This window comes from Papilio xuthus, unplaced genomic scaffold (assembly GCF_000836235.2).
Source record: "Papilio xuthus unplaced genomic scaffold, Pxut_1.1 DF826961.1, whole genome shotgun sequence".
Lineage (NCBI taxonomy): Eukaryota > Metazoa > Arthropoda > Insecta > Lepidoptera > Papilionidae > Papilio > Papilio xuthus.
The window spans coordinates 3,192,077-3,204,917 of NW_013531688.1; the positions used below are offsets into that span (position 1 = coordinate 3,192,077).

The 12,841-nt window shown below is 36.2% G+C and overlaps 1 protein-coding gene across 1 annotated transcript; it reads right to left on the reverse strand.

Annotated features, from left to right (window-relative positions):
• Positions 1 to 381: 381 nt before the first annotated feature.
• Positions 382 to 12,750, reverse strand: LOC106120019 (Down syndrome cell adhesion molecule-like protein 1). Its single transcript, XM_013315176.1, has 23 exons — positions 12,624 to 12,750; positions 12,129 to 12,248; positions 11,416 to 11,580; positions 11,066 to 11,210; positions 10,730 to 10,878; positions 10,368 to 10,578; positions 10,047 to 10,242; positions 9,680 to 9,846; positions 9,270 to 9,352; positions 8,764 to 8,901; positions 8,158 to 8,361; positions 7,905 to 8,034; positions 7,632 to 7,816; positions 7,100 to 7,279; positions 6,703 to 6,891; positions 6,212 to 6,445; positions 5,800 to 6,014; positions 5,438 to 5,552; positions 3,954 to 4,119; positions 3,427 to 3,578; positions 3,141 to 3,305; positions 2,262 to 2,369; positions 382 to 598 (listed from the first exon to the last, which is right to left on the reverse strand). The coding sequence occupies exons 1-23, from the start codon at positions 12,727 to 12,729 to the stop codon at positions 471 to 473; spliced, it is 3,651 nt and encodes a 1,216-aa protein (XP_013170630.1). The 5' UTR covers positions 12,730 to 12,750; the 3' UTR covers positions 382 to 470.
• Between the last annotated feature and the right edge of the window lie 91 nt (positions 12,751 to 12,841).

Sequence of the window (12,841 nt, forward strand, 5' to 3'; positions counted from 1 at the left end):
ATAGTTTTTTAAAAAATATTTTAGCAAACTAAATGAATACAAAATAATATTGAGCAATTATAAATTATTATAACTAACTTTTTTGGCAGTATATTAAATTTAAGTATAAATGCGTACTAAAAATTGTAAAATCTCAACATAAACTTTGAGCAATATACAAAATTCAAATATTACAATTTCAAAGATAGTACATAACTACAATTGCATTTGAAAACGTATATAAAAAATCTGTTTTAAAGATTCACTCTTATCTAAATAAACATACAAATCTTTGAGTTTTTTATATAAGCATTGTGGAATCTTAGATTTCAGTGAAACTAAGATTTCTTTTTTTTTCGAAATCTAAAGACTTGAAATTTCAAATAAAAAATCTTTGTTTGGGTTCAGTTGATTTTCTCTACTACTACTATTTTAGACTCTTACGTATAGTTTCTAGACTATCTACTAGATATGGTATCGTTGTTCTGGCGCTAGCTGTGCTCATGATGAGTGCGCGGAGACAGCGAGCCAGGTCCGGACTCCACGCTCGAGTCTCCCGCGTACACCTCCGAGAATCCTCCACCGCTGCCCCCGCCGCCCGCACTGCCTCCTGTGTTTGCTATAATATTAAACATTTAATTATTATTTGCACTTTATTGTGACATTATTCAAGATGTACAGTCAGCGTCATATAGATCATATAGATACTAGAATACTGAGCCAAACGAGTATATACTGTGACAAGGCAAAATTTGATATTAGTTAAAAAACGTATCTGTCATATTCGGCGTGACAACTTTTATATTTAAGCGTTATGACAGGAGAAGAAAAATATTGGGTTGCCCAGTAAGTTCGTGCCGCTTTATAAGGAAAATTGAAACCCTGTTCTCTTAAATTTTTGGAAATGTTTTTAAATTATATTGGTACGACTCTATACCTAAAACATCTTTTATTTTTGGCTAAAATTTTAAAAATTAGTTTTTATCTCAACCAATGAAATGAAATTATTCACAATATAGAAATTTTTGTAACCTTTGATAATGGTGGAAATCCGAAAATGAATCCACTTCAGCTACAGTCTATCGTAAGCTTCCTATCGAAAATCAGAACGAACTTTCCGGACAACCTATAATGTTAATACAAATTGTCAAATGAATGTAACAGAAGTAGTTTATTCAAAATTGTACTACAAGTGTATAGAGATAGAGTTCAATTTTGTCAAATGTTACGATCTTTTTGCGCATCTTGACTGCTTCGTTACTTATGACGCTGTGGCTGCTACGATATTTATGGGCACCTTGCATGTACTCATATATTTGACGCTGTGTATGTACCGATGTTTTTGAGCAGGGTGAGTGTATCTATTAATTTGAGGACTTTTGTTGTACCGATATAATTGATTACTTTCGGTGTACCTATATATTTGCATATCTTGTCTGTTACGATCTATATGACGCTGACTGTAAATGTAACAATGCCGACTAGATGTGGCAAAATAGTTTAAGACAGCATACGATAGAGAAATATTGAGACAGCAACATTGACGCACGACGACGACTTATGTTTTTTTTTATTTTTAGTTCATCTGTCAACAGGCATATGTCACACTTAGAGATGATACAAATTTAAATATGTAGTAGTATTAAGTCTTAAGATTTATATTAGTTATGTTTAGCGGTTTTAATTAATAATAAGCAAACTATTTAAAGTAGAGCATACTGCTAATATTTTTTAATTGCGAAAGAAAAATTACGGTAAGTTATGATATTTGAATTCGCAGGAACGCCGCATTTCATTTAAGATGACCATTAATTTTAAGTGAGTCATTCATTCTTAAATGTTAATTCTATTCGAGGCTTAAGTCTTTTAAATTAAACCCATTAACTGGCAGGTAACGTACATTTCTTTGAATATAAATGAAATTGCTTTTACAATTTATTTTATTTAAATGAGGATGCATGCAAAATAATCCTGTATAAAGATTCAAAATGATGAAGAATTCAAACATTAAATTCCCTATGGTATACGAACCATGGCTGTAAAATGCCGTTAGATAAAAAACAATAATCAACCGCTGACACCCTATTTTTACAAATTAAAAAGTAGCCTAAATCATTTCTCAGTCTCTAAACTATCCGTGTACCAAATTTCATTTGAATTGGTTTTGTAGTTTTGGCGTGAAAGCGCGACATGACAGACTTTGCATTTATATTAAGCAAGGATTGACGGATTAATCACTTTATATTGTTCATATATATCAATATTAATAGGTCTGTAGATACCGTGATGAGGTAGAGGCACGCAGTAGGATGTGCCAGCGCAATGCCTCGGGCGCACCTTCTCGTAGCGGCTCAGCTGCTGCAGCTCACAATCCGAATGATGCTTCTCTACTGCAAATACCATTTACGTAACTGCCACACTCAGAATACTGTAGAAATGACTATATAAATTACTGTTATATAACTCTGGGTGATGACAGTTCGACATAAATTTATAAATACAAACATTTCAAAGTAGGAAGGTGATAATACCTTGGTCATCAGTCGTATCCAAAACTTGTAAATTTTATAAATTAAAATTTAACTTATCCTCGGTTTAAAAATATAATATTACAAAAATATTTGGTAATTTATCGTTTTGTCATTTTTAAGTCATTGTCTAAATTACAAATTATTTTGTCGGCCATATTTAGGAAAATTGTTGTGATAAAATAATTATAAAGTTCTTTATGAGTCGCTCTTTTCGCGCTGATTTCTTTAAATGCTGAAACTTTTCATATTATCATATTCAAGATTAATGCATCAACTAAATGAAAATATGCAAATTTCACGAGGAATCCGCAGTTAGTTACTATCTGTTTGGAAAATTTTACTCACTTTGTATTTATAACTGACATAGTTTACTACTCTAACATTACAAAGAGAAAAAAATTATAAACTATTCTAAGTATTTTAAACCAATATTATTTATTGTTTCCACTTTTTAATTTTAAACGCAAAGAAAAAGTGGAATCAAAAGAAGGATGAAGACAAAGAAATGGCATATTTTGTCCTGTTTAAGTTTGACTGTTGTGTAATGTTCATTTAATTTAGATTGTTCCATGTCCCGGGTACAAATAGGAAGATCGCAGCGGCATTGAACGTGTTAAAGGATTGATTTACCTTCCCTATCTCGGTGTCGCTGTGGGTGTTTCCTGCATGGACGGTGCGGCGGCGCGTCATTGTCGCGGTGACCGAACGTACGGAACTGCAGCGTATGGTCCAAAGTCGCAGCAGTTGCCTCTCCCCCTACCGCGAACGTCGCGTACGGACTTATCTCATACACATCTGATAACAAATTATATATTTGAACAAGGTGACAGGTAAATCAAAGCCTGAAAATATAAACTTACGTTCATATTCAAATAATTAATTTGAGTAAAACATTTGAAAGGTTCAATAATCATACCTGAGGCCGGTGATAGTTTATCGTGTTTGTAGTCGTGCTGGCAGTTCCTGATATTCTGCTGCTCTGGGCAGACAGACTTGTCGGTGCTGGCCACAGAGTGACTGCAGCGCCGCACCTCCTCGTCTACGGGCCCGCCGCACGGCCACAGAGTACTTAATAAACAATATCACGCTATAGTCATCATAGCATCTGACTTATGTATAAAAAATTGTAATTCTGTTATTTCTGCCTGATTAGGTTAGTTATTTTTTAGTAAAAACTTCGGTTTCTTTACTTCAACATTAAAAAATTTTGTGGATAAGTCACTGCTCCTTAATCTGGAACATCCATCAAGCGCTTAACAATCCATTACGTTAATTTACTTAAGTGTTGTGAAAGTTGATTTAAATTATATCCCATTGCCGCTTAAAATGTAACAAGTGTTTTTATAAAATAAGATGGAAACCGAGCATGAACATTTACAAAACTAGAGGAATTTCAGATGCGCTGCTGGTTTGATTTAAGAGATACTGCGGGAATATGCTCACTTTCGTTTAGCTAACAATACTAGCAGCAAAGCGGCGACCGCAAGCGCTGCGAGTGCGGCAAAGGCTAACGACACAGCGCCCAGAACCCGCTCCGTGTCCGCCGCGCCGCCCGCCGCTGGCACCGACCCACCTTCAGATTGAAACGCCACAGGACGACGTAACCTCTCTAAACACAGAGTATTATTATATAATAGAACTCTATTAGAATTATAAATAGCTACTCGTAGGCATAGTGCTAATCCAACTTTACGGCGGCTCGCAATTTTAAACGAGAGCCAGGCTGCTTCATACACAATTTTTCAGGAGCGAATACATCCCTGCCCACTCGTTTATCTCCTAGGCCATCCAACCGCAATGACATTTATGACTACAGTTAGCTTTCGTACTTTTAACACTAAACAAGGCAGAAAAATAGCTAATCATGGTTCAATGAAGAACTTTTAACAATGTTAAAGATAGCATGATGTTAAGTAATTGGTTAAAAGCTGTCGTCTTTATTGCATAAGATGTCAATTATCTTAAGACGACCCCATTAGTGCCTATTAGATGATATAAAAGCTTCATTATTAGATCCCTAAACAGTGTAATGGAATCGAATAGAGAAAGTCATTTTACATTTACTAATATTTGAGTCGAGTAAGAGCGTTGGTGGTGGGTGGCCGGTCCGAAAACTACATGTCCAGGTTCGGTCCGCGCTATGTAACAATGTGTTTTTCTATTTTAGAATTTTATATCTACATTTACTATATTGTTACAATGAAGGAAAACATCGTGATGCATCCTGCACATATCACAAATTCAAAAATGTGCGGTTAATCAACCCGCACTGGGCCAGCATGGTTGACTATGGCCTTGTCACCCCTAACTTGGGTAGGGTCCTAAAATCTCAGTGTGGGCATATATAAACTGACGACGTCGAGTCATAAACTATGATACAAAAATGTATGTAAAGACTTTCCTAAGAGACAAAGTAAAACGGTGAATTTAAATTTTATCAATGTGTTTATAAATTTTAACACGAAGTACATATTTCAATGTAGAGTACAATAAAATTCTTGGGACTTCATTCCAATTTCCGTTCTATTGTTTGAACAAATAAATTCATACACAAAAAATAAAACAAGACGTTTTTCCTTCACTCGAGCTTTTGCGAAGAACAAACGATATAATATCTAGAAAAGATTTCTTTGTTTCAGAAAAGTTATTCACTCTGACAGTAGAAAGAATTATTACGTTTCAAAATTGAAACAAAATTCTACGATCTTTGAACAAAATTCAAAATTTTATTTCCGAACTGTTTTGGTAATTAAATTTAATACATTCAAGAAACCAAGATATTTTTGAAATAATTGTAATAGTTGTATTATTTACCGCTATATAGCAGTAAAAATAGCTAAAAATTATTCGGAAAATAACCATAAAATCATTGCATCCAAAAATAAAGTCGATTTAGATAATAAAAATAAGTAAACATAACCACTCACCACCAGAGTGCGTTGTAGTCGCCGCGTATATTATAGCTTGGTGCCGTGCAGACTCTGTAGCCGTCCACAAACGTAGCGCATACCATGTCCCTGTGGCTAGTTCATTGATCACCACCTAATTATAATCAAGTACTTAAATACATAGCTATTTACAGAACAAGTAAAACATAGGTAATTCCCTTATCCCTTATATTCTTTCAGTTTATATCAGTTAACTTTTGTTTTTCACCTTCTACGGTAAATAACGGTGATATACCTATAAGAATGGATCATCATCATCTCCTTGGCCTTATCCCACCGACGCAGAGAAGACTTCTGTCTTATGAAGAATGTATAACTTGAAATTTATTCGTTGTGCTTACTTCACGATGGTGATGTAAAGATGTTAAATCCGCGTCCCTCCAGATGGCGGTGTTGGTGGCGTCTGCACGTCGCCACTGCAAGCGAACGAGGCGCGCGCCGCACCGGACCGCCCGTCTAGCGTCCAGCGCCAGAGAACTGCTGTTGCTCCACACAGCTGCCTCCGCGCCTTGCTCACTCTCCTCTTTCACTTCTCCTCCACCTTCCCAGACTAGTACTACAATATTTTCAAATTATTAAACCGACAAATATTGAAATGTACAGGGAATATTGAAAATTATTCTTTTGACCCTTCTCTCTGCACAATCGCTATTTGTTGACTCTTGTGCCTCAATAAGTATTTACTTATTATATACATATATATGTTCGTCATTTGTTTCTTGATTGTTAGAATATTTTATATTAGATATTTACCTGGAGGTTTCGTCCGGACTAGTAGTGGTGAGGAGGAAGGCGAAGGACCGGCCCTGGAGTGAGCGACCGCTCGCACAGAGTATGTGGCCCCGCAGGCCAGGGCGCGTAATACCGCGCCAGCAGCCTCACCGCCCGCTTCCAGCCGCCGCTCCTCCTCTACCCCGCCCCGCAAGCTAACAGACTCCATACCATCTCCCGACTCATCTCGGACTCGCATCCACCATATTGTAAAACCTTCATGAAAAAAAGTAAGATATTTGTCCTCAAATCAAAATTAAAAACAATCTCTTCACAGACCTATTATTTCTGAGATTAATTCTTAATTAAAATACGTGTATTCAAGTAAGACAAATCGTCAACACAAAATTAGTAGGGTAATCACAAATTGGTTAAAAGAAATCAATCCTTCGTATTTGTATAATTTTATGCAGAAAAATGTTATTTCTTAAGTAACTACAAAAAACAATGTAACAAAATCTCTTAAAAGATACCATGTGGCGGCGCGGCAGGATGATGAGTGGTGCGCCAAGTAAGTTTGGCCTCCTTGTGCGCGGCGTGGTCCAAGGCAAGTGTGGGCGCGGACGGTGGCGACGCGCACTCTATACGATACGTCACCTCCTCCGAACCGAACGCGTTGCGAGCCGCGCACGTGTAGTTACCACTTGTAGATGCATCTACTTCTGTTAAAATATGAGTTCTCTATATTAAATTCCACCTCTCTAAAGTACAAAGTAAGATTCTTTTTTATCTATATTAAAATCAATGTAGAAATAATGAAGTTCAATTTTTATTTATTGAGAAAATTTACAATACTCTAGTTTAATAAATGAGGATAAAATAAATATTTTCACAGATACAATTCTAATAGGATCATGTTAAAATGTATACCGTGTATTGATAGGTGTCCGTGCGGTGTGAGATGTGTCCTAGGATCATGTGTAACTGGCCTGTCACCACGCAGCCACCGAGCGCGTGGTGCGGGCTCACCACGCCAAGCACACGCCAGTTTTAATGAATTGCCGCATTTTACTCTCGCCCATACACCGAACGACAGTAGTCTCACTGTTGCTAAAGTAACTAAATGATTATTAACTTATTCATAAAAATAATAACCAAAGTTGCAATGATGTAATCAACTTTGCAATTATGGTTCAGTGCTCTCAATAATTTTTAGCATTTGAATATTTTGTAATTTAATCAACCTTATCAACCTTCCCTTTTTATCGTAAAACTTTTTGTAATTGGTCGAAGAAAATTTTAAATTGCAAAACTTTCTCAATTATTTCATGTAGTTTAGTTCCAACAGTTTCAGGTCACGTAGCGAAAAATATTCCATACAAAAAAAACGATCATCGTGATGATTCAAACGCATTACGGAAGGTATAAGTTTCTCAAGAGACCTATGTATCTACAAACTTACCTCTAGATGTAGTCGTAGCTGGCTGAGGAGCAGATGGCTCACCTTCACCAGCCACTGAATGGGCTGCTACCCAAGCTTCGTATGTAGCTCCTTCAGACAATGATCTCAATTCAGTTGATCCACCTAAACCAACTGATGATTCTCCTTCTTCTGGTTGAACGGTTGTAGTTTGTGGAGGTCGTTCTCTACAGAACCACTTTAAGTGTTAATTTCGTTATAAAAAGTTAAAACATAAAGAACTATGATAAAAATATTAGATCAATATTTAAGTACCTGCCAAGTTCTCGGTAAAACACTGTGTAATATAATATTGGTCCGTTGGGTCGACTCGGAGGTAACCAACTAACTGCTAGAGATGACACGGACGTTGCTACTACTTTAACAGCGGCTGGAGGACCAGGTACTAAAAGAAAAGTGGGTAGTTTTATTCACAATCACTAATTTTCTCTTTATTATCTTCTCTAGGGAGAAAAGTAAATTTTATTTTATAATATCTCTTTAAATAAATTGTTGTAGCTAGACTAACCATCTTGGTGTGTGGTACAATGTATAGGATGAGCGGGTACACCGTCACCTGCTGCGGTATACGCTAACGCTTGTATCGTGTAGTTCATATGCGGTCTCAACGCGAGCAGTAAAGTTTCAACGCCCGCTACACGCTTGACTTCCGCCCCCGCCACTGCACTTGGACCACCGCCGCCGCGCACCTCCCATTCCAGCCAATCTGCCGCTGCCGACAAACAACTGCCATCACTCAGCTTAGAATATACTAACAACTTACTACGAACACATCGAGATTGCTTTCTTCGAAAACAATTCTGTTTATTAGTGAATTACCTTCGTTTTCGTAGATTTATCAAAGCTTTCGTTGCATTTTCAGTCGTTCGAAAATACGATAATTTCTTTTATTTTCCTTAATCTTCTGACTTAAAACATCAGAATGTATTAGAATGGATTAAGATTAATTATGAGTGAAAAAAATTAGTCAAATCGTTAAGGCTTTTTCTCTCTTTGAGATATAGACAATAATATTTTCGTACGCGTGTGCTTTGGTGTGATTAAAACCCTCATTACTGCGAACAGCAAAGTCGTTGATTAATTTGATTTTGATAATAAAATGAAATAAACTCACTATGTTCAGGTCGATATAGTAACTTGTACCCGAGCAGTGCGCCGTGGTGCGCGTGCGCCGGCGGTGGCGACCACTCCACTTTCAAGCTTTGAGGCGACACAGCACGGCAGCGTACTGCACGCGGACCCTCCGTAGGCACTTGAGGTCAAAAGAATATATTTTAGTAAATTTCAGTAACTAAAGTTAAACATAATCTGTTATATGTTATCGTCAACACTAGTTGAAACATAGCTAACAATTATCTTCGTGAGTTTTTCAGACCAGGAGGACTCCGAGAAATGTCCTGTCATCCCTTTCATACACGTAGAAATAACTGAGATACTCTGATTAATATTTTATTCTTCTATTTTAGTCTTTCTATGCGTCTAACATATAATTGGTTATTATTTTAGTATTGAATAAAGATTATTATAGTCGCGTCGTGAACATTTAATGAGTAACTATCGACTATGTGTGTTGTATATAGAGCTTGAGTTATGGTGTGGGTTGTATTTGTATAAACTTACCACTCTCTTGTGTCAAAGTGTTAACAGGAGCAGTTGCAGGTCCGGCGCCCGCACTGTTGAATGCTCTAACGCTTATGGAGTATCTATTAAAAAATAAGACTGAATAATATCACAAATTTTGGTTTTAATAATCTTAAAAATCATTTCGTTTAAGAAGTTATCGAGTTTTGAAAACAAACTTAAGGCAAATAATATCGATTCTCATTATTGAGCCTTTTTGATCGTCATTTAATTTTACTCGAACTTCTAAGTTAGATTTGAGAAAAATAAATTTTACTTTATTTCAGACCTACACTTTTTTACTGACATTTAAAAGCAAATTATTAAATTAGGATGATTTTTGAACGAATGTTTTTTTCATCTCATTACATTTAATACTTAAAATGTTGTCCAAAGAGCTTGTTACTCACCTCGTGTAGTGTTCTAAACCTTCAATAGTATATTTATTGATTTGACCGCGGACCGTCGCAAATTCCATTCCAACATTAGCGCCACTAGACAGAGAGCCATCTGCTGATGGCCACCACCACACCGTGTAGCCGAGGAGTTCGCCATTCCATGCTGATGTGGGAGGCGCCTAAACACAATTATTTCCTACTACAAGGAATGTAATTTATATGTCATATATACATGACGATATTGTATTAGATTATAAAATAAAAAAAAAATATTTTAGAAATGAATTTTGCATTTACAAGATTAAATCCAACTAGTACAACAATCTATATAAAATCTTATCTTGTATATACTAGTACGTTTTTAAAAACTATAGAGTACCTGCCATGCTAGTTCAACAGTAGCTGGTCTCGGTGCAGACGCACGGAGACTGATCGGCGCACGCGCAGGCGGCTCGTGCAGCGTCAACGCAAGTAGCGCCCTCGTATGACTTGATGCGAACTGAGCTGTTACAGTCCTAGCTCGAACCAGATAAGCTGTGGCAGGCTCTAGCCCTGATATAGTAGCACCTTCCAACCTACCAATTGAAATAAACGAAACTGAACAAGGACGCCAAGCTTCTGATATTGAATTCTAGTTATTACCATTAAAAGAAGAGTGAATAGATTAACTAAGTTTAAGATCAAGATTGAACTGACTTACTCTGTATAAGTGTCTACCGAATGAGCAGAAACAGATACGTTATGTGTATCGGCGTCTCTCCAAGAATCGGCACTTGTAGAATCGTGCTTCCTATACTGCACGACATAGCCCAGAACGGGCGAATTACCGTCGTACGGTCTACGCCATTGTAGACGGACAGAACGAGACGTCGTTTCTAGTACACGGAAATTTGCAGGAGGTTCTGGAGGTTCTGTAAAAAAAGCCAATTAAATAAAATTTATTTATTAAAAAAATAATGGAATTTAAATATTTACCCGGTAAACGAATATTACTATTGCTATTTAGCTTTACTTTTGCAAACTTTTTCCAATTAAGTACTACTATGATCGATCAGTTCGTACCTTGAACACCAAGATGTACGAAATGGTCAGACCGGCCATAAGGATTTGAAGCCTGACATCGATAAACACCAGAATCTCGTCTGTCAGCTCTCTCTAACACCAATTCACTTCTCAAGCCTTCAGCACTGCGTGTTTCCGAGATACTCATCCTAAAATGAAATAAAAGTGTAATATTCAAAGTTTGTTTGTTACAAACTTTATATCAAAATAGTTGACTTTACGCCGTCCAAAAGTTTTATTGGCAAATTTCTCACTTGTATTTAGCTAAATTTAAATCCACACAAAAATTCAACGTATGAATAAAAAAAACAATAGAAACCTGTATTCTATTTCTACCTGTAATCAGAGTTAGGAAGTGCCCGTCCTGAAGTACTCCAAGTCATAGATAGTGGGTTGTCTCCTCGCGCCACGCACGCCAACCTCACCGTATCTCCGAGTTTAGCTGTCACATTTACTGACGGAGTTTCGAATCGTGCTGGTTCTAAAAACATAACTTCTCATTAACTCAACATCTTGATCTACGCCGTAGTACGTATAAAGTAGTCGTAGGTCTACGTCGTAGATGTTTATTAAGACCTACGACTTTCTACGAATTCTCTTTCCGTACTTATTAGTGGAGTGAACTTTAAACCTTTTTTTTAAGATATGTCTACAAGTTTAGTTAACAATTATATCAAAGTTCTTACCGTTTACATGTATGGTGAGGGTTTTCGATAGCGGCGGAGCAACCCCATTATCCGCTCTACAACGATATTTTCCCGAATGTTCGGCTCTCGCAGATTCTAATCTTAATGAACCATTATTAAGCACAACCGGATCTGATACTCCACCGAGTGAGGTTTCTGTACTACCTTATAAATAAACAACAGTATTAAGAAATCTTGTAAGTGACTACAGTGAAGTAATGAATACATCATCAATAAAAATTATTTGAATACTGCCACACCCAGAATTAATCACATATCCAGACAGTCCCTTATAGTTGATTTAATAATTATTATTATAATAGTTTAATAATATGGTAAAACGCCTATAGCCTAATGGTTAAGGGTACGGATTACCGATTAGAGGTCGGGGGTTCGAATCCCGCCATTCGACTATTGTCGTAAACCATATCCTAGCCCAAGCATAGAGCTTAGTTGGAATGGTACAAGAAATATAAGTAAATTAAGGGAAATCTGCTAATATTTTAACAAAAAAAAATATTAGAGTTAAATCTATATTGAATTTCTACTTATAGAGCATATTATCACTGGGAAAAAAAATAATTGTGACTAGTACAAAATCTACAGATGTATGTTAATATACTGATTATTATCAATAATATATGAAACTTTTCAGAATTTGGCAATTATTAATAATAATTGTGTAATTTGTAATGCAATTCTTGTTATCTTACCAGAAAACTTAGTCCAATATATAATAGGAGAGGGATGTCCTCTGGCTTCACAACTGATAGTAAGTGATCCATTAAGTAACACTGCAGCATCAGATGGCTCCATTTGCCAGTACGGAGGAACTATATTAATAATAACCAAATAACATGAGTAACGTTTGTACGAAATATAATAAATCGAGCTATCTTACTTATATCATAAATGTGAATGTTTAGATGGATGAATGGATGTTTTGCTATTGTTTGAAGGATCTTGCTGAAATATGGCATAGATAGTAGAACATAGTCAGGAAGACCACAAACGCCACTACTTAGCGACAGCTAGTTGTTAAAGAAAATTTAAAAGCAAAGTGCAAATATTATTTATTTTATTACAATTAGGTATTATTTAAAGTTTAATTAGTCGTTAATTACAATTAAAATATCTAACATTAGTACACTGCACATAATGCACACACACTGAACTAGTGTAGCTAAAATCAATAAACACAAATATACCTTTAATCGCCAATTCTGCGGAAGTGTTTGCCTTGCCAGCGGTGTTGGTGACTACACAAGTGTAAATACCGCTGTGAGCTGCTGTCAAACTTTTGAATAAAAGCATACTGTAAAATTCAGCGCCACGCTCGTCAACCTAAAACAAAATATCAGGAATAAGAAGTTTTCATTTCATTTGTCAAAATAAAAAAAACGTTTTCAATATTTATATATTAATC

Excerpts from the sequence above, each read along its gene's own strand:
- LOC106120019 (XM_013315176.1), bottom strand. The coding sequence starts at position 12,729 with ATGCTTTTATTCAAAAGTTTGACAGCAGCTCACAGCGGTATTTACACT. Across the intron at positions 7,280-7,631 it reads AGCTACGACTACATCTAGAG|CAACAGTGAGACTACTGTCG; the intron begins GTAAGTTTGTAG and ends TAGTTACTTTAG. Across the intron at positions 3,579-3,953 it reads GTATTGTTAGCTAAACGAAA|TACTCTGTGGCCGTGCGGCG; the intron begins GTGAGCATATTC and ends TTGTTTATTAAG.